The sequence below is a fragment of the Macrobrachium rosenbergii genome, chromosome 8, assembly GCF_040412425.1.
Source record: "Macrobrachium rosenbergii isolate ZJJX-2024 chromosome 8, ASM4041242v1, whole genome shotgun sequence".
Classification (NCBI taxonomy): Eukaryota; Metazoa; Arthropoda; class Malacostraca; order Decapoda; family Palaemonidae; genus Macrobrachium; species Macrobrachium rosenbergii.
The window spans coordinates 83,929,059-83,952,063 of NC_089748.1; the positions used below are offsets into that span (position 1 = coordinate 83,929,059).

At 42.3% G+C, this 23,005-nt stretch overlaps 1 protein-coding gene across 6 annotated transcripts in view; it reads left to right on the forward strand.

The window, feature by feature from the left end:
- The window catches only part of LOC136841016 (lysophosphatidylserine lipase ABHD12-like), a 640,887-nt gene that overhangs the window by 136,651 nt on the left and 481,231 nt on the right, over positions 1–23,005 (forward strand). For all 6 annotated transcript variants that reach the window (XM_067108055.1, XM_067108059.1, XM_067108058.1 and 3 more), the window contains one exon: positions 22,591–22,678. In XM_067108055.1, coding sequence (XP_066964156.1) covers positions 22,623–22,678 — 56 coding nt within the window. In that variant the 5' untranslated portion in view covers positions 22,591–22,622. The remainder of the gene's footprint in view (positions 1–22,590; positions 22,679–23,005) is intronic.

A 23,005-nucleotide genomic window follows, 5' to 3' on the forward strand; every position in this document is an offset into this window, starting at 1 on the left:
GGCTGTAATCGTAACAGAAGATTTGAGATTATCCTAACACGGCTTAGGATTGGCCATACCCGCTTCACTCATAGCTATATTTTAGAGGGAGCCAGTGCCCCAGGTTGTGCTCACTGTGGTGGTCAGCTATCCGTTGAGCACATGCTGGTGCACTGTCCTAAGTTTAATTGCCGTAGGGCAAAGTACTTACTAACTGGGAAGACTATTTTAGAAATGAGTTATCTGAAAGAATCTTTTTATTTTAATGAGATATGATTCCAGTATATTTAATAAAGATTCCAGTCATCATATTATTCTTATACTAAGTATATATTTTGAATATAGGTTTAATATATACTTATTTTTTGTTGGTTCTATCTAATATCATTCTTCATTTTTTACGTTCATATTTTAACACTGAATTTTACTAATACAAGTATATCATCATTCACCTATTCATTATCAATCATATCATTAATTTATATATTTCGCCTTTATTACGACGCTGAATAATCCTGATGGGTTCCGACGCTTGGTCTGGAAGACCTAAATTTCATAATCAATCATAATCAATCAAGCACAATCCCTTATGGCTTCGAAATTTATTTCCTGACAAATGGCGTAAGCTATAATTATTCCTATCTCCATACCTGGAAAGGATCCCAGTAATGTAAACAGTTGCAGACCAATTTCCTCAAGGGGGGCGTCCGGCCAATGCTGTTTTTTAATGACATGACTCTGATACTCATACCATAAGGTTACTTGGGACATCACCAAACTACATGAAATTTTTGCTGCTGACCGTCGGTTTTGTGACGCCAGTGTGATTTATCCTGAAAATAGGCATTTTTTAAATTCTATCGCCTCCCTTGATAATTGATATCAAGACCTGGGATTACTACCATAGAAAGACCTTATATAGAACTTAGATGAAATAGAGAGTTTTTTTCTAAAAGTACTTTTTTTGCAAGATATGGATGTTTTCATTTTGGTTACAAAAAATCCTTCGAAATAAAGAAAAGTCAAATAAAAAAAAAAAAATTGAAAAAAAGGGTTTCATTTGGTTGTTCTATAATTCTCCCCAAGTTATATACCAATTTCAATGCAATAGCTATAAAACTGAGGGAGGAGATAGAATTTGAAGGTCAATAAGTATAGTTTTGAGATACTGGCATTCAAAGTTTTTTTTTTTTTTTTTACAGTGCTAATAAATCATGATTTTTATGCATTTTATATTTCTTTTTGAGTATTAAAAAACCAAAACTATGTTATTTATTAAAATTTAATCGTAAATGAAGATCCCTTTGCTCAATATCTTCCTTCTTCAGGCTCCTGGTCCCTCCCCCCCGCTTTTTCCTGCGTTAGGGTATTAATCTCCTACGAGAGGGTTTCTTAGTTGCTCAAGCTACTCACTGTGGCCAGGTTTTATTCTAAAATGCTCCTGCTTCATATTTTGATTTTTTTCTGTTCTTTCTTCTTTGTTATGAATTTCTTTTTTTTTTTGGGTCTCATTTTGTTCCTTTGCTTATCTTGCATTTCCAGACTGTTGAAAAGCACCACTTTTTATTTTCAATTTAGGAAACAAACTTGCTTTCCTGTATCCAAAATTGTGGTCCAGCACTGTTGTACGGCCAATGAAAAGAACTCTTGAATGCCCTTTGTTTTATGAGCTCTTATCCATAGTTTTGAATGAAAAGTTTCATTTGCATTTTGGGTTGGCCATCGAACACATCGCTGCAACAGATCTTTTGCAGACAAGGCTTCATAAATTTCTTTTGTTTTCTTTTGGCTTTCTTCACTCACGTTTATGATTGCTGATGATCTTTTGAATTCAGTGTTTTCTCTCTTCGCCTTCTGCAAGTTTTCTGTTGTAATAACACTATGACTCCTCTCCTTTCGGGCAAAGTCCGTGACGTTGATTCTCTGTGGTGCTAACGATATGGTGAAACGAAGCCATAATTTCTTTCCTCACATCAGTCCATGTTTTGCCGATGTTATTTCGAATGGCTTTGATAAAGCATGATGTCATCAATGAAATGTCTGTATCAGATAAACTGTTTTTGCCACCAAGCACACTTATCCTTCTCCTTTTGCCAGTCTTGGTCATTGTCCCTTCTCTTTCATCATCCCAAAGTTTTTCCAATCTGTTGGGCATTCGTTTGCCTACATGGTTTATACATTCAATTTTGGTGACTTGTATATTTTCATAAGAACCTGCACCATTGTTCATAGATATGATAGTATTGTACGCACTCGAATCTCCATATCCCACAAATGTGACGTATCTAAATCCAAGATTTTCAGAGCATGAAAAAATTCCATTAGCTCCCTCAGCCTCCATTCCTGCTGAGGTTCCTTCATAATTTATTTTGCATTCATGATCATGCAAAGTTCTCCAAACATTGTAGTCCTCTTCAGTAATTTGCTTGTTTTTCAGGGAGAACTGTTTGCTTGTACAAGCATTACAAAACTTATTGAGGACTTGAAAGTCTACAACATATCCTGTGTATACTTCAACTATGACGCCGATTCCAACATTTGACACATGACCTCTCTTCATCCACTTGCCATCATATGACACATCAATATTCAAGATTCCATTTTCATCCAGATGTATATTCAGCTCTTCTCTGTAATATTTCCTCATTTTGTCATATATGACTTCGTGCTTTTCCTCATAATGTTTATCCATTTTCTATAAATATACTTCAAGTACCTCGTAAACTTATAATCTCCCATTGGTTTGATTCCCATTGCTGCTTGAAGACGTTTTACTCCTGCAAATCCATAATCTTCCAAAATTGAATGGTGAATCAAGGCAGCTTTGTTTCTAAATATAGAGCCAGTTTCTTTTACTCCTTCATTTGGAGGGCATTCCTTTGGAAATGATGTTGCTCTCAGGCAGCATTTGTGGCAATGTCTTTTTACTTTTGTTTCAAAAGCATCATTTATAAATTGAACTTCATAATCCTTAATACATTAACAGCCAGGCAATCGTTTTCCACAGATTTCTCGCAGTTGTTTTCTACTTATGAGAACAAGTTGATTATCTTCCTCTTCTTCGAAATCTTCACTGTTATTACTGCTTCCCTCACTCTGCAACAATGAGTTATGTATAGAAATACGAGTCTTGGGAGTGGATGTACTAGGAGTGGGGGCGGGGTCAGATGAGGCCGTAGCCTCGGGCACTGCATCAGCCGAAGCGGGCACGCCTTCCTCCACCGTAGCCTTCTCCCTTTCTCCTTCACTGATAGCGGTAATATCTGCGATATTAGGCTCCTCTGAAGACTTCTTACCAGCAACCTTCTTTTCAGTATGTTGGCGAGATGTTTTCTCTATTTTTTCCTCTTTAGCATGATAGAATCCTGGCCAAAACAAAGAAAAACATGTAAACTAAAGTGATCGTCAGATGTCAAACTCGAGTGTCAGTCCCTGACGTTTCTTCTCGCACTGAAGTGTGATAAGCTCATGACACCCCTATTGTCAACTTGTGGAACCTTGACAGTTGCCATTGTACACATTTAGTTTGTTATTACGAATGTGATAATTATCATCATTTGTGATAACAGAGTAAATATTGCACCTTCTTGTGTGCATCATATGTTTTGGCTTGTTGACTTACTTTTATTCATTACCCTGTAACTGTAAAGTAATAAGAATTTTGATGAAATACATTGTATACACATTCTCCAATGCCTTACGTTGCTTCATGAAATTTTTTTACGATTTTGTGTTCTTCATCCTATACCACCATATATAGGCTATTGGATGCCCCCTTGACAAGTTGCTTATGCAAATTACTAGAGAAAATGGTAAATGCTATACTTATAAGAGGTGCGAAATAATGAGCAGGTGGACATGTACTGCTGGTTTATTAGGAAAGCAGGCCACTTATAAAGCGGCATACGGACGTCATACAAAGGAATACAATAGGATACAGGTGACCCTGTAGGACTGGGAATGAGCGACATAATGGCTGGGTGTTAACTGGTTTTATTGGTTGTTCCTTACTGAGATAAATGTACAGAATCTTGGAAGATGTTATTGGCGCGTGCAGCGGTAATGTAGCGTCTACACACAGACAGGTAAAACGGACATAAAAGGTTCAGACATCTGTGTTTGTCGGCAGACAAACAGATGGCGATATCAAGAAGACATTTAACATACGGTGATGAAACATACATCAGTGGAAGGGTCAGGAAATTCTACATATGGCCAATTGCATGAGATTCAAGACACATTAATGGATACAATGCAATAGCATAATAAATGTGAAATGGAGAGACCTTTGGCGTCTTCACAAACAGAAACATACACACAGTTTGATACAGAAGATTCGTTGGAACATTATGAGTACATGATTAGAATGCTTGCATGGCAATGCAAGTAGTTGATTGTACATACGTTAAGACAACAATGCTTAGGGAGAAACAGACGGAAATTTGTATGGTTGAAATCGCGTTCCTGTAGAAAAGCAGGCGCTCCTGTTTTGTCCTGTCGACTCCGATGATGACGATCGAACAACCACACGTGTTTGGAAGAGACAGCGTCGGGGCTTTACAATACTCTCCCCAAGGCGTGTGGTAACGTCTGATTGTTTGGAAGAGACTTCGGGCTCTTACAATGTTCCCCACAAGCGAGGCAACGATTTGTCTTGGCGACAATTGTAGTTGGCTGAAGGGCTTGGGCTAGGGTTTTTTGTAGGAGGCTGAAGCGGCACCGGCCAGCAGGAGCTCGAGGAGGACGGGGAGCTGGTTGAAGGTGACGTCGGATGATCCTTCGGTGGCGGCTCGAGGGCTGAAGGATGACGGCGGCTGATCCTGGTACCCAGCTGAGAGGGGCGCAGGCTGAAGGATGGCGTGGCTGGTCCTTCGTTGGTCAGCTATCCATTGCGAGTCGCGGGCGGCTTCAGGTTTCCTGGAGGAGGTATCCAGGGCTCCGGTGGTGGGTGGGTCATCTTGGAGGGTCGGACTAATACTGAGAACTCAGGAACGGCGGGGAAACAGCGAGGCGGCGAAGGGTCTATCAGCGTGTGGGTGGAAATCATCTTGGTCGGCCGGGTCGCCAGTCACTCGGGTCACCAGTGTAAGGACTGGGGGCCGAGCGACATAATGGCTGGGTGTTAACTGGTTTATTGGTTGTTCAACTGAGATAAATGTACAGAATCTTGGAAGATGTTATTGACGTGTCCGTGCATGGCGTCTACACACAGACAGGTAAAGCGGACATAAAGGTTCAGACATCTGTGTTTGTCGGCAGACAAACAGATAGCGATATCAAGCATGATTAACATACGGTGATGAAACATACATCAGTGGAAGGGTCAGGAAATTCTACATATGGCCAGTGCATGAGATTCAAGACACATTAATGGATACAATGCAATAGCATAATAAATGTGAAATGGAGAGACCTTTTGGCGTCTTCACAAACAGAAACATACACACAGTTTGATACAGAAGATTCGTTGGAACATTATGAGTACATGATTAGAATGCTTGCATGGCAATGCAAGTAGTGGTGATTGTACATACGTTAAGACAACAATGCTTGGGAGAAACAGACGGAAATATTGTATGGGTAGAGAAAGAAAACGAGGCGGCTCTGTTTGTCCTGTCGACTCCGATGGATGATCGATTTAACACACGAACACACGTGTTTGGAAGAGACAGCGTCGGGGCTCTTACAACCCGAGGTCAGTTGCTCAAAATGTGAATTCGGACAGGCAAACACAAATAACATAAAAGATCAGATTACAAGAATTGACACAATAATACTCCTGACACATATAAAAAGTGAACAGGCATAAATAAATCAGTAACAGATACGTATTTACATAGAAAAATGTGGCTATTTGGCTTGACCTAGGCTTGTGAGTCACTGTAGAAAGCGGAAGTTCACCACAGAAACCCGTTGAGCAGGACTTTGAGGCGTAGGTAACATCTAATTAAATTAGGTATCTGCTGGGCCTCTGGAAAGTGCCGCAGCTCCGCGAAGTCAGCTGGGGGGTGTGGTGTGAGCGGGAGCAGCTGGCTGCGGCGCTGCCCTGGTGCTTACGAGGGCGGCCACACAACTTTCTTTTGGGTTGGGCTGGCTGCGGGGGCGACGGTCCCTGCAGAGGGCACTGCGTGGTATCGTCGACGACTTCCTCCAACAGGGCGGGCTTGAGACGGTCAACAGACACCCAATCATCCTTCCCGTGCACGGCCAGCCGGAATGCTTTGGTGTTCCACTCCAGCATGCAGAAGGGCCCCTTGTAGGGCCTGGTTAGGGCGGCGTTGTTCCTGACAAAGGTGGGTGGTGGAGGACAGGCCGGGAGGCGTGAATGGTGTTGTCCTATCAGTGTACGTCTGCTGTGTCATGGAGTCTCTGGACTGTCAGATTGTGGCCATCTCCCATGACGAGTTCGCCCGGGACTACGAGGGGCTCCCTGTAGACATTCTCTGCTACGGACGGGTCGCTGTTGGCTCTGAGGGCAGTCCTCAGCCCGAGGAGGACCCAAGGCAGCTGGTACTTCCAATCTTTGGCGGTGCGGCGGGCCATGAGGGACGCCTTCAGGGACCTGTGGAACCTTTCCACCAATCCGTTGGCTGCGGGGTTGTAGGCGGTGGTGCTGTTCGTGTGAGGTCCCCAGCAGGTGTGCCAGGGTGGACCACAGCTCAGACAGGAAGGCAGGACCCCTGTCGGTGGTTATGTGGTCCGGGACACCGAACCGGCTGACCCAGCTGGAGAGGAGGGCCTCGGCGCACTCACTGGCGGTGGCTTCCTGCATGGGCATCGCTTCAGGCCATTTGGTGGAGCGGTTGACGATCGTCAGGAGATATCTGGCCCCGCCTGATGGGGGAAGGGGGCCCACCACGTCTACATGGATGTGTCCGAACCGCCTCCCTGGCTGAGGAAACTCGCCCACCCCTGTTTCAGTGTGCCACCCTACTTTGCTGGTCTGGCACCGGATGCATTGTCTCGCCCAGGCCATCGTGTCCTTCCGTGTGCCATGCCAGATGAACTTCTCTGCCAACAGCTTGGCCGTCGACCTGCCGGAGGGGTGGGACAGTCCGTGGGTGACGTCGAACACCAGATGGCAGCGGGAGGCGGGTACCAGGGGACGAGGTTGGCTGGAGCTTACATCGCACAGCAATGTTGGCCCCCCAGGGGCGAGGGGCACGTCCTTCCACTTGAGCGACGTGATGGCGGTGCGGTAGGCTGGAGTCTCTGGGTCAGTGGTCTGCTCCCGGGTGAGGTCCCCATAGTTGATCCCGAGCTGCACCGCGTTGAGCTCGATCCTGGAGAGGGCGTCCACTACAGGGTTCTTCCTGCTGCGGAGGTACCTGATTGTGCAGGTGAACTCCACGATGGCCACGAGATGCCGCTGCTGCCTGGAAGACCATGCGTCCCCCTGCTTTGTGAAGACGTGGACCAGCGGCTGGTGGTCCATCCAAATTGTGAAGGGCGTACCTTCCAGGAGGAACTTGAAGTGACGTACCACCTGATATACTGCGTAGAGTTCCCTGTTGAAGGTGCTGTAGTGGGACTCCGTGGGGCTGAACTTCTTGCTGAGAAGGCAATGGGCTGTGGGGCTCCGGCGACAATTTGCTCCAGGATGGCCCCACAGGCGACGTTGCTGGTGTCTGTCGTCAGCTGAATGGGGGCGTTGGGGTCCTGGTGGGCCAAGGCGGTTGCCTCGGCAAGGGCAGCCTTCGTCAGGGAGAAGGCCTGCTGCTGGTCGGGTCCCCAAACTAAGGACTTTGGGTGGCCCTTCAGGATCTCCGTCAGGGGCCATGGTGTTGTAAATTACCCTGGGGCTGAACCTCCTGTAGTAGTTGACCATCTCGAGGAATTCCTATGCGGCCTTAGCGGAGGTAGGAGGCGGGGAACCTGGTAATGGCTGCGACCTTTGATGCGAGTGGACGGACCCTCGGGATATCTTGGGCCCAGGAAGTCAGCTTTTCGATGCCAAAGGCGCATTTATCAAACCTGACACGAGGTCGTTCTCCTGCAGGTGCTGCAGGACCTTTTGGATGTGCCGCAGGTGCTCTTTTGGGGGATCTGTAAAAAATCGGGATGTCATCTACATAACAGACGCAGAAGTTCAGGTCATCCAGGATGCTGTCCATCAGTCTCTGGAAGGTTGCCCCCGTTCCTCAGGCTGAAGGTGGAGAAAACGAAGACATAGAACCCGAAGGGCGTGATGATTTTGGGGATGTCCTCTGGAGCAACTGGTACCTGGAAGTAGGACTTCAAAAGGTCTGGTTTAGAGAATATTTTGGCCCCGTGAAAGGAGGCCATGAGATCTTGCATGTTTGGGAGGGGGTAATGATCTGGTTCAGTTGCGAGGTTGAGCCAGGGGGAGGGACTGGCAGGAGTCGGTGTCCAATAGACACTTGCAACTGACGTCGATTGCCAGACCAAAGTGGGCGAGGAAGTCCGCGCCCAGGAGTGGGGTCCTCACGTCCATATGCACTTGGGAGCGCGCCGTGTGGGTCTGCTAATGACGCTGGTGATCTGCCGACGAGAGTCAGCACGCCCAAATGCTTTGTTAAAGCGCTGTTTTTAGTCCAGTAGGGCCGTGGGTTAGTTCATAGAGCCAAGCCTAGGTTGCCATGAGTCCGCTAATGCCTCTGGGAACCACTCCCGAGGTCACCACTATAAGAGGTGCCTCAGGTAGGACGCCTTGACGAGGTGAGGGCTAAGGGGTCCCTGGCCTTTGGGCCCGGGTCCTGACGAATCATCCTACATAGTTTTTGGTTTAAATGGCGTGGACATTTCCACATTCATAAAATTTTACTGCTTAGGTGAGTCTGAGAAGGATCGTTTTTGGAAGGGGTTCGCATTCGAAGATAATTGTGGTGAGTTGTGGTGGTTGAGTCGCCACCCGAGATAGTTTGGACCTAAGAGATGGTGATGGGATTTTCCCACTGCTAACTTGGAGGCGGAACCATCTCTGGGGATCAGCCATCAGAATCCAGGGGGCTGGTTTTTGGAGGTGGGACCCTGGCTTTTTGTCCGGAAGCCCACGAGTACGGTTGGAGTGAGAGTCAGTCCCCATTAGTGGGGGCAGAACTCCCAGCAGGCGGATTGGCTTATACCTGGGCCACTGCAAGCGTACTGGTGCTATCCTGAAAGGGTAGGGTATGGGGTGGACTGTTGGGAGTCAACTCTCACTTGTGCCATTGGTGGAGAATGCTGATACCCTGACTGATCTGATACTTTCTTGATATGACCAAGCAGTTTTGGGTGGGTGGATGAGCCAGTTTGTGTGTGGTGGTCTGATGTGCATGCTTGGCATCTTGGGGTCTCTTCAGGGCTTTGGGGTGTGTTGGGGTGGGAAGCTGAGCAGTAGAGCTGCCCAGTTTGTCCTTTTGATATGCTGTCGGGTCTGTGCGGGGCTCTTGGGTGTCGGGTGTGCACTTTTGGACCTTGCATGTGGACTGGTTTAAACATGGATTTGGCTTTTAGTTCTCCTCCTTGGATCCGACGACTTAACGGCACTGGCAACGACTTCTGGCATGAACATGGATACGGGCTTGGCTGTTGGACAGAACAAAACACTGAGACACCAGGGTGTTAATAAATCTGGTGGATTTGATTCAAATAATAGGGTCCTTTATTGCACTAATGTATACTTATCATTAGATTACGAATGTTTATACTGTGTAGTGAAGCAATTCGGCAAAGTGGAAAGAATTAAATTAATTCTAGAAAAGATAAGCCGTCATTTTGTGCTTTTATCAAATTTTCCTCTCCCTTTGAAGCTAGTGAGGCACAACAAAACTCCATGGCCACATTCTAAATGACTCAGTTGTCAGCACGAAAGTGTTTTCAGTGAAAAACTTGAATGATGAGCCATTTGACTTTGTTCCAAAGGCTGAAGAACATGGACCAGTCCCATGTACCAGAGCTCTTCCTCCCCTTTATGGCATGTTGCTATCTACAAGGAGGAGGAAAAATTTAATAAAAGCTGCTGACTGCATTGAGAGCAAGGTTGGTTCCATTCCCATTGGAAATTTGAAACAGTATGGAAAGAACCTTCTAATAAAAGCTGGAAATGAGACTCAAGCAGTTCTGTTAGCTAACTTTAAACCTCTGAAAGTGGAAATATTGAATCTATTTCATCTCACAGATTTTTAATACACTGAAAGAGTAGTTTACTCAAAAGATTTGCATGTTTTTAGAGGAAGAGATTCTCCATCGATGCCCTCCTTGTGTATCTCATGTAAAAAACTGGGTGGTGATGCAGCTATCCTTTAACCTTCTCTTCCAATTACCTACCTGATACCATCATTGTTGGCCATGAGAGAATGCAGGTTAAAAAATATAAAAAAGTCCTAGAACAGTGTCAAAATGCTTTGAATATGGCCACATTCATAACTCTTGCGATAACAATAAAAGATGTCCTGTGTGCTCTGCAGAGCACGATAATTTTGATGATTGCAAAGCAGCCCGATACTGTTTTCTTTGCAGGGTGATCACACAAACTCTAGGGCTTGTCCCAGATATAAATTTGAACAAGAAGTGTTGGCAGTGGCAGATAATGAACATATTAGCATTAGTGAAGCAAAGCACGGTAATGGGGGCAAACAAAAGTGCCAACACTACGTATGCTTCTGTAATAAAACTTATGAAAACTTCCAACAATGTAAGGCCCCCAATAACTGTGTCTGATGGAAGATATCACATACCTGGTATTTCTCGAACCATAAATAATAATGAAAATCTCAAACTGGTGAGAAACTTTCGTCGGCAAGTGCTTTGAAGTCCAATAGCAAAATTGTACTTCCAAAAGCACAGAAAATTTATCTTCCACCACATCCACAGCTGTCGATTCATCTCCAAAAATAAGGGTGCAAAAATCAATAATAATTCAGGAAAATATTCTGAAAATACTTCAAACCAAAATAAGCTAAAGGAACAATCCCAATTAGATAGAGCTAGTTCAGAGCCATCAATCGCCACAGCCACAAACAAAAATAATAATAAAACTACAGTTTGCAACTACCAAAAACGCACAAGAAATAGTTCCCAAATAATGATAATTTTATAATAAAAACTTCAAATGGGTTCAGTGTTTTGGAAGACATCTCTCCTCCTAGAAAAGGTGATTCCAAAGTTTCAGAACAAAAACATCCGAATTCAATTCAGTCTTGCCGCCCTAAGACAAATAGGATTAGTGGTGCACAGAACCACAGCAATAATTCTGAACATCAGGTTCATAATAAAAAATATGAAGATCAACCAAAGACCCTGAACACCAATTCAGATGAAAAGGGATTAAGAAAACAATCTCTTATAAAGGAGAATTTCCCACTCCACCCTAGGAACAGTACTTCCTCCAAGGAGTGGGAAGTAGCACATTTTACCACCTTAGCATTCTTGTTGATATTCTTCAGTGGAACTGTAAAGGTCTCAGAGCCCATACAGAAGACCTTAAAGTTTTAATGCATGAATTTAATCCAGAGATTATATGCCTACAGGAAACAATGTTAGGCAACTCTGTTTATAATCCTGGACTAAATTATTCAATATTTAAATCATGTCCCCAATTGGTGATTGTGCCCATGGAGGTGCTGCAATTATTATTAATAAATCTCTACAGCACTCCACAATACAATTAAATACAACACTACAAGCTGTCGCTATTTCAGTCATTTTGGAAAAGAGGATAACAATCTGCTCCTTATACCTTCCACAGACCTTGATTTTAACATTGGAGATATTCAGTCGTTAATTGTCCAACTTCCAGCTCCTTTACTTCTGCTAGGTGATTTTAATGCCCACAACCCCTTTGGGGAAGTCGGTTTTTAGATAGTAAAGGAAATTAATCGAAGACCTTATTGACAGGAATGATGTTACCCTGTATAATAATGGGTCAATGACTTTCCACAACATTCACGATAATCATTTCTCTGCACTGGACCTTAGTATTTCTTCAACTAGTATCCACCTTGATTTTAATTGGTCTGTTAATGAAGATTTAAATGGAAGTGATCACTACCCGATCCATTTGAAATATGCTCTGAATGCTCCATCAGAAGTTTTACCTAAGTGGAAGGTAGAGGACGCAGACTGGGATAAATTTAGTAAGGTGTCAATCTAGATAGGGAGTTTGAGTCCTTTCATTCTCATCTAGATGCCTATGATTACTTTATTGAATCTACTTTGAAGAGTGCTGAAAGCTCGATTCCAAAAACAAAAGGCAAACCTCGTAGACCTGCAGTTCCCTGGTGGAATAAGACATGTGGTATTCTGAGAAAAGTGACTAGGAAATGCTACAGACGTTACAAAACTAGTGGCTCCCCTCAGTCTAAATTAATCTACAAACGTGCTTTAGCCAAGCGTCACCATTGCCCTCATTAAAAATAAATGAGACACTAATCACAGAGCCCACTGAAGTTGCCAATGAGCTAGGAAAACACTTTTCTAAAGTTTCCAGCCCTAACAATTATTCTCCAGAATTTCAAAGAATTAGGAATTCTGAAATGTGTCTGAAGTTTGATTCAGGGAAAATCTGAACCATACAACTACAAATTTTCCCTAAGAGAACTTCGTGAGGCGCTCTCCTCAAAGTGAATCCACAGCTCCAGGTGAGGATACAATCATATATGAAATGCTGAAACACCTCCCAGATGATGCCAAAAATATTTACTGAAGATTATAAACAAAATATGGGAAACTGGAATTTTACCCAAGGACTGGAAAATATCCATAATTGTCCCTGTTAAAAAGCCTAATAGAGATGCTTCCCAAGCCACCAGCTATAGACCAATAGCTCTTACCAGCTGTGTATGTAAGCTGATGGAGAAAATGATAAATACTAGACTGGTTTGGCACCTGAGACCAAAGGATTACTATCGCCATTTCAATTTGGTTTCAGAAAAAGCCGCTCCACCCTTGATCCTTGCTGAGGCTGACCAATCAAATCCAGCAAGGATTCAAAAAGTGTCAGACCATTGGCATATTTTTTGACTTGGAGAAAGCATATGACACTACCTGGAGAATTGGCATCATGAAACAATTGCACAAGATGGGCATATGTGGAAGAATGGTCAGGTTTATATATTCCTTTTATCAGACAGACTTTTTATAGGTAAGAGTGGGAAACTCCTTCTCCCAACCTTTTATGCAGGAGGAAGGAGTTCCCCAAGGAAGCATTTAAGTGTAACACTTTTTCAGTGGCAATAAATAGTGTGATTGAAAAATCTCCCCCTGTTAAATGCTCGCTTTTGTCGATAACCTTGCAATATACTGCACAGGATATGATTCCTTGTCTGTATGTAAACATTTGCAAAGGTCTATTAATGCTATTACTAAGTGGGCTGATGAGAATGGTTTCAAATTCTCCTCTTCCAAAACAGTTGCAGTAAGATTCACCAGGTGCCGGCGTGTGGAAGAGGTTCCACACTTAGTTTAAAAGGGTCCATCCTTCCCTTACGAGTGAAGTTAAATTTCTGGGGATGACTATTGACCATAAATTAACATGGGCTAGCCACATAAATGCCCTAAAGTTTAATGTTAAACAATCTATGAATATTTTAAAGGTTGTCTCTGGATTTAGTTGGGGCTGATAAGAAATCCCTTCTGAGGCTATATGACTCTCTGTGTCGATCTAAGCTAGACTATGGCTGTCAGATTTATTCCTCAGCCTGTAAAACCAAGCTAAAGGAACTGGATGTTGTACACAACATGGGGTTGAGAATATGCTCAGGGCTTTTAGAACTTCGCCTGTTGAAAAGCATTTATGTCGACACAGATCATTTACCCCTTGATCTAAGAAGGCAAGAGCTAGGGTTGCGATACATGGCTAGAATGAAAAGTGCTCCAAAAATCCCTCCTTTCAAGCACTAAAGGAAACAGACTCTCAGAAGTTTTCTGGTACAAGAGCTTCTAAACCATTCCAAATTCGACTGAATGAGGATGTTAGGAATAATCACCTTAAATCCCAGAAAGTCCTGGAAGTAGAATATCCTGTAAATCCTCCATGGCTTATCCCAGAAGCATCAATATGTAAGAAACTGTTTAACAAAAAGGACTGCACTGTAGAAGAGATTAGGGAAAATTCTTAGAGCACGATGTTACCCATACTGATTTTACAAAAATTTATACAGATGGATCTAAGTCAGATAGTGGTGTTGGTTGCTGTTATCCTTGGTGATACAGCGTACACAGCTAAATTACCTGACTCTGCATCAATATTTACTGCCGAATTAACAGCCGTAGTGTCTGCCCTAGATTTAGTTTTCAAAGTAGTGACTCTAATTTTGTCATATACTCAGACTCTAGAAGCACCTTAGAAAGCTATTAAAAATTTAATAGCGTTCATCCATTAATTCAAAAAAGTTCAGGAGTGGCTTTTTCGTATATATTGTCGACGTAAATCAGTCTCTTTCTGTTGGGTCCCTTCTCACGTGGGGATTCATGGGAAACGAGATGGCAGACAGGAAGCGAAAGCTGCTAGTATTTTATCAGAAACCTTTTTTAGAAAAGTGCCTCATACAGATCTAAAAGGTCCCATTAGATCTTATGTTTTAAGTAAATGGCAAGAAAGGTGGACTTCTCCCCTTCTTGCCAATAATAAGAAATATAGAAATATTAGGGATAATGTACTACCGTGGTCTTCGTCATTCCAGCTTGACAGACGAACAGAGGTTATTTTAACGAGATTAAGGATTGGGCATACTCATCTGACCCATCAGTTTATTTTAGAAGGAAGCAGCCCTCCAGAGTGTGCTTACTGTGACGAGACACTAACAGTGGAGCACATTCTGGTGGTCTGCCCCAGACATTTTAACCAAAGAGAGAGATATTTTCAGGGTAAATCCCTGTCTGATATTTTGGGAGATGAAGCAGATATTTCTGCTATCATCTCTTTTAAAGTGTATTAAAATTTTTAACGATATTTAATTTTATTTAATAATTTATTACATCACGTAGAATTTTAATGACATTAATTTTTTTTATGTATATAGCACATCATTCATTAAACTTCATACCCTTATTTATTGGTCACATCACTTCATTTTATTTATTAATCATTTCCTTCATGAATTCATAACTTTAACATAATTTATTTTCTTTCCATTACGGTGCTGAATGGCCTTGTTGGCCCCAGTGCCTGGGCTTTTGCCCTAAATATCATACATCCATCCATACTATAAGAGGTGCGAAATAATGAGCAGGTGGACATGTACTGCTGGTTTATTAGGAAAGCAGGCCACTTATAAAGCAGCGTGCGGACATCATACAAAGGAATACAATAGGATACAGGTGACCCGAGGTCAGTTGCTCTCAATGTGAATTCGGACAGGCAAACACAAATAACATAAAAGATCAGATTACAAGAATTGACACAATAATACTGTGACACATATAAAAGTAAACAGGCATAAATAAATCGGTAACAGATGTGTATTTACATAGATAAAAATGTGGTTATTTGGCTTGACCTAGGCTTGTAGGAGAGTCACCGTAGAAAACGGAAAGTTCACCACAGAAAACCCGTTGAGTGGGGACTTTCATACTAACAAGGCACATTCAAGAAAATAAAATTTTAACTCCCACTCAATTCAGGTCACACTGTAACAGATCTACATTGGATTCTCTATCTAACTTAGAAGACCACATACGAAGAGGATTTAAACGAAAACAAATTACTATAGCTGTCTTTTTTGACACTGAAAAGGCATACGATACTACATGGCAATATGCAGTATTGACCTTCATAATCCTTATTACATTTACATAAATTGAACTTCACAATCCTTATTACATTTACAGCTAGGCCATCATTTTCCACAAATTTCTCGCATTTGTTTTCTACTTATGAGAACAAGTTGATTATCTTCCTTTCTATATCTTCACTGTTATTATGAATGTAATAATTATCATAATTTGTGATAACAGAGGAAATATTGCACTTTCTTGTGTGCATCATATGTTTTGGCTTGTTGACTTACTCTTACTAGTTACCCTGTGAGAGGGTGCAAAAGAAAGAGCAGGTAGACACTGACTGCTAGTTTATTAAGGGAGTAGGACGCTTATAAAGCAGCGTGCAGACGTCAGTACAAAGACATACAAGGACATACAGGTGACCCGAGGTCAATTGTTCTCAGTATGAAAGAAGGACAGGTAAATACAGATAACATGACAAATAAAATTAACAGAATAGACACAATAATGCTCTGACACATGTACAATACAAAAGGGCATAAATGAGTAATTAATAAATGCACATTTACATAAATAAAACATGGCTAGGTACCCCGACCTAAGGTCACGGGAAAAGGCACCATAGAAAATGGGAGGTTCACTAGAGAAAACCCGTTGAGCGGGGAATTTACAATACTCCCCCCCCCCAAGACGTAGGTAACGTCTGATTAAAGCAAGTATCTGCTGGGGCGCTGGAGAGTGCCGCGGCTTCGCGATGTCAGCTGGGGTGTGCGGTGTGTGCGGGAGCGGTTGGCTGCAGTGCTGCCTGGGTCCAGAGCCTTACAGGGCCAACACACAACTTTCTTGTGGGCTGCAGGGGCAACGTCTCCTGCGGAAGGCGCTGAGGGGTGATGCCAACGTCCTCCTCCAACAGTGCGGGCTTGAGGCGGTCTATTGACAACCAGTTGTTCTTCCAGTGGATGGCCAGCCGAAATGCTTTTTTGTTTCTCTCCAGCACAAGGAAGGGCCCCCTGTAGGGCCTGGTTAAGGGCGGGTGGATGGTGTCGTTCCTGATGAAGACGTGGGTGGTGGAGGACAGACCGGGAGGCGTGAAAGGCGTCGTCCTGTCGGTATTCGTCCGCTGGCAGGGGGTGAACTTTCCAACCGTGTCACGGAGCCTCTGGACTGTCAGGTTGTGGCGATCCCCTGTGATGAGTTCGCCCGGGACCACGAGAGACTCCCCGTAGACTTTTTCTGCTGCGGACGGGTCGCCATTGGCTCTGGGGGCAGCCCTCAGCCTGAGAAGGACCCAGGACAGCTGGTACTCCAATTCTTGGTGGTGCAGCGGGCCATGAGGGACGCCTTCAGGGACCTGTAGAGCCTTTCCACCAATCCATTGGCCGCGGGGTTGTAGGTGGTGGTGCTGTGGTGAGTGGTCCCCAGCAGGTGTGCCAGGGCGGTCCACAGCTCGGACAGGAAGGCTGGGCCCCTGTCCATTGTTATATGGTCCGGGACACCGAACCGGTTGGTCCAGCTGGAGAGGAGGGCCTCGGCACACACACTGGCGGTGGCTTCTTCCATGGGCATCGCTTTGGGCCACCTGGTGGAGCGGTCGATGACTGTCAGGAGATACCTGGCCCCACGTGATGGGGGAAGGGGACCTACCACGTCGACATGGATGTGTTTAAAGTGCTTCCCTGGCTGGGGGAAGTCGCCCACTCCCACCCAACTCAGTGTGGCGCCCTACTTTGCTGGTCCGGCACCGGATGCACTGCCTCACCCAGGTCGTCGCTTCCGGTATGCCATGCCAGACAAACTTCTCTGCCAGCAGCTTGGCCGTTGTACTGCTGGAGGGGTAGGACAGCCCGTGGATGATGTCGAAAACCAGACAGCATTGGGAGGCGGGTACCAGCGGATGGGGGTGGCCGGTGCTTATGTCGCTCAGCAGTGATGGCCCCCAGGGGTGAGGGGCACGTCCTTCCACTTGAGCGACGTGATGGCGGTGTGGTAGGCTGGAACCTCTGGGTTGGTGACCTGCTCCCAGGCGAGGTCCTCGTAGTCGATCCCAAGCTGTGCTGCGTTGAGCTCAATCCTCGAGAGGTCGTCTGCTAATGACGCCGGTGATCTGCTGACGAGGGTCGGTACGCCTGAATGCTTTGTTAAAGTGCCGTAGTTAGTCTGTTAAGGGCATGGGGTAGTTCATTGGGCCAACACTAAGTCGCTGTTTGGGTCCGTTAATGGCTCTGGGAACCACAACAGGGTCACCACTGTGAGGGTGCAAAAGAGAGAGCAGGTAGACATTGACTGTTAGTTTATTAAGGGAGCAGGCCGCTTATAAAGTGGCGTGGGGACATCAGTACAAAGACATACAAGGACATACAGGTGACCCGAGGTCAGTTGTTCTCAATATGAAACAAGACAGGTAAATACAGATAACGTGACAATTTTATTTAATTAACAGATTAAACACAATAATGCTCTGACACATGAACAATACAAAAGGGCACAAATGGGTAAGTAATAAATGCACATTTACATAAATAAATCATGGTCAGGTACCCCGACCTAAGGTCACGGGAAAAGGCACCGTAGAAAACGGGAGGTTCACTAGAGAAAACCCATTGAGCGGGGAATTTACAACGCTGTAACTATGAAAGTAACAAGAATTTTGACGAAATACATTGTATACACATTCTCCAATGTCTTACGTTGCTTCATGAATTTTTTTACGATTTTATGTTCATCATCCTATACCGCCATGTATAGGCTATCCGGATGCCCCCCTTAACAAGTTGCTTATGCAAATTGCCAGAGAAAATGGTAAATGCTATACTAACAAGGTACATTCAAGAAAATAAAATTTTGACTCCCACTCAATTCAGGTCACATTGTAACAGATCTACATTGGATTCTCTATCTAACTTAGAAGACCACATACGAAGAGATTTAAAACGAAAACAAATTACTATAGCTGTCGTTTTTGACATTGAAAAGGCATTCGATACTACATGGCAATATGGCAATATGCAGTATTAAAAACGTTACATAAAAACAGCATCCGTGGACATTTACCTGGTTAATTCAAAACTTTCTGACAAATCACACTTTTCAAGGCACATTCAAGTTGCTTATGCAAATTCCTAGAGAAAATGGTAAATGCTATACTAACAAGGCACATTCAAGAAAATAAAATTTTGACTCCCACTCAATTCAGGTCACATTGTAACATCTGCATTGGATTCCTATCTAACTTAGATCACATACGAAGAGGATTTAAGCGAAAACAAATTACTATAGCTGTCTTTTTTGACATTGAAAAGGCATACGATACTACATGGCAATATGCAGTATTAAAAACGTTACATAAAAACAGCATCCATGGACATTTACCTAGTTAATCCAAAACTTTCTGACAAATCACACTTTTCTAGTGAGAATTGATGATATATTGTCAAGTACATTTCCACCTGAAAATGGTGTTTCACAAGGAAGCATCCTTAGTGGCACACTGTTTACTTTAGCAGTAAATGGTATCAGTAACTTGTCTATAGATGATTTTGCCATATATTATTCAGTATCTTGCCTAAAACATGCAGAGCGAATCATTAATAAAACTATAATAAAAATAGCGGAATGGGCCTCATCTGTAGGGTTTGAATTATCAATACAAAAGTCTCAAGCAGTATCTATTTATCTATCCATATCCATTTCACTTGGCAAGCTACAGTTTGAGAAGAGAGAGAGAGAGAGAGAGAGAGAGAGAGAGAGAGAGAGAGAGAGAGAGGAGGATAACTCCTTACGACATCAAAAGATTGAAATCCATGAGCCTCTGAGGGCAACACTTCTCACTTCTTCCCCTTCGGCTAATATGTCAGACTCAAGTAAATTGACATTTACCCTCCCCCCTCCTTTCTCAAGTGTAGGATAAAAAAGACTGGGAGACACTGTTTGTTGAAAATGTTTAAAAATTTACTACACAAATGCAGGGAAACTAATGTTGATAACAGTCAAACATGTATTGTGTGAATGTCCAGAATATAAACTGCAGTAATTACCAAATTTTGGAAGTAGATCATTGAAGGAAATTTTGTCAGAATCTACATTTTCAGTAATTCCAGTTTAAATGTTCATGAGGAGTTGTGATTCAATTAGTAAAATATAAAAATAAATAAGTAATAAAAATACGAAAACCCTTAGGACATCAAATGAATTTTAAAACAACTAAATTTTAAAATGTTACTTAACTCATTCTGAATTTTAATATGCCTTTTTAGTGAGTATGTATGAAAACACGAGTTTAAATATATTTTTTGTGTGAGTGTGTTTCAGTATGAGAGCGTATGCCTTTGTGCAGTTTTTAATTTCATTTTCATTCATTCATCACCATACTGAATGACCTATTTGGTCCCAGTGCTAGACCTCTGGCCTAGACCTGGCATTTCATCAAATCCTGTGGACCAGCCCTGTGAGTTCTGATAGTCAGCTCAGTGGTCTGGTTAAACTGTTTTGATAATAATAATAATAATAATAATAATAATAATAATAATAATAATAATAATAATAATAATAATAATAATAATGAATGTGTTTCTCTAAGTTTGGCCTGATTCAGACTCATATGCCCTCGTCCTTTATCTAATCTAAGGAAAGTATTGGACAAACTTCAAGCACGAGAATTGCTCAGTGATTCCGTAGAGCCCTGGTAGCCTCAGAGCAAATGATTTTCAGACTTTTTAGTTCTCTCGTATTCTTCTGTTAAGGAGAAATCGACTCAAATTACCGAATTCGATGTGGTTTCACTAACTTCTGCATCTCACTCTTAATCACTTGGAGATGCTCAACCATCTCTTCCCAATAAGGGAGTTTTCAAGGTATCATGGATTCTATCCTTAAGTGGAAAACAATCTTGGCCTTGTATCAGAAGCAGCAGTATGTGTATTGTTCAGGGTGCCATTCTAAAGGCATTTACAGCACCTGTACCCCAGTAGGCATCAAGTTTCTCTGCTTTCTTAGATATAGTAAGAGTTTTTCGCTGTCTATTTTTAAGATTATTGTTCCATACTTTCCTCTGTGTAGCATCATGTGCAATTAGATCTAGCTGATGATCAGCACTTAAGGTGCTGAGATCAGTCGAGAATGAAGCTCCTACAACTTAGTATCAGTCTCTCTGGAATTTAGATGCAGTTCTAAATTTCATCTGCAGGACCTTTTGAGCCTCTGGAATGAATTCCATTGAAGTATTTACTATGGAACTCTCTTTTAGTTAGCACTATTGGCAGTTAAAAGAGTAAATTTATTGCAAACACTCTCCTTAAGACTGTTGTACAAGGAAATGCTATTTTATCCCTTTTGCCTTAGAGCTGAGAATTATGTTAAGGCTAAGCTGTTCTGAGAACTAAGAATTCCAATTTAACCTCTTTGGCGGGGAAGAAGAGGGAACACTTCTCTCTCCTGTTAGGCCAATTAAAACTTACTTAGGTAGGTTAAGCCTGGAAGAGGCAAAGTTAACCTTTTGGTTTTTGGTTTTAGAAAATCTAGAACTTTTTTGTCGAAGGTGAAGTCTGTAATAGGAAGAGTTAACCTTTTGTTTTGCAGTTTTAGAAAACCTAGTGTTGTTGTTGACAAAGGTTAAGCCTGGAAGAGTCAAAGTTAACCTTCCATTTTGTGGTTTTAGACACCTAGAACATCTTTGTCATAGGCTAAGCGTGAAGTAAGCAGATCTAAAATTTTGTTTTATGGTTTTAGAAAACCTAGGAAGTCTTTGTCAAAGATTAAGCCTGGAAGAAGCAAAATTAACCTTTTGTTTTGTGGTTTTAGAAGCCTAGAATGTCTTCGTTAAAGAACACGAGGTTTTCTGTGACATATTTGATTTGGCTAGCACATGAGAACTAACTCCATACCTTTTACCTTTACTGAAAAACATTCATAATGAGAGAGCAGTTGCAACTTCATTAGTTTTATGACAATTTGTTGCTTGAGGATGGGATTAATGCGACACAGTGCAAGTGCAATGTTTGCCGCTCCTTATCTTAAGTATGCAGAATCGTGTCTGAAAACAGTGAAGCCCTTAGTCTGCTGCTAGAAGCGGGTAGTCTTTTTCTGAACCAAAGGAAGAGCAACCTTTGAGACTCTTTGTTTTACATTCCAGGTTTTGATATTTTGAGGAGCATGAAGGTACAGATATATTGTATAGGAGAGTACCTGTATATCATAAATTTATTTATCTTTAGTTGACTGTCATTTTATAGGGTTTTTGGACCCAGGCACAGGGGTTCTCTCATGGTGCTTCTGTTTCATTCTGGCTGAATTGAAGCGGTTTTCTCCACAAGGCTGCTCTTTGCTGCACATGTATGAGAGCCTTGCTCCCTGAGTGGAATCTAACTTCTGGCAACAGTAAGATCCAGAAATTATTCCAGATCAGGTACGAATGTTCTGGGTTTCATGCAAGAAACCTTTAGCTCGATTGGCTGAGCAGATTTTGTCTAGCTGCACTACCCACCATGCTCTTCTCAATGTGGGAATCAGCTATCTTAACAGTAAGTAAGATTCATCCCAAATAATATAAATTTTCATAATAAAATTTATTATTTGGATACTTACCTACTGTTAGTAGACCCTACTCAGCCTCCCCACACTTAGTGGGCTGTCAAAGGAGAATTTTGACAAGAGCTAAAACATTTGAAACACACCTGGTGGAGAACAGGTGTACTAGACAATCATCCAGGCAGCCATTTGATCTTTTGTTTGAATACTGACTCGCCTATCTTGCAGAGATATAAGCTTTCTTGAACAGTAGGTAAGTATCCAAATAATAAATTTTATTATGAAAATTTATATTTGTGTACTAGTATCTCTTGGCGGGATCATGGCTATATACTGTATCTAATATATAAATGGTATATTAGTTGTATTATGAAACAAGTTGTAATGTCTGTTTTCATTAACCTTTCTCTTAAATTTCTTTTTCAGATAAGTGGTAAATTGGACGTTGCCCCTGAAACATGTTCAAGAGAATCATTTATTTTACATTTTTTTTATCATTATGGCTTGGAGGAATGTAAGTATTTCATTTTTACACTTGTTAGATTATTTCTTTTAATATAAATTAATTCAGCCATCATTCCCAGTTCTTAGTCGTTTTCTATTGAATTTTGAGGTATGGAGAGCATAAGTAAGAATCAGTGTTAATTCGTTGAAATAAGAGTATTGAATATTGTAGTGGAAAACAACAAAAGAGAATGAGTTTGTAACTTCACTGATGAATACAACATAAACTACTTTTCTCCAGTTATGTTATATTTTCCCTTAGCTAATACAATCCTATGGTATTTAAAAATTTTCATTATGGTGATTTCTTTTTAGCCATCTTTACTGTTTTTAGGAT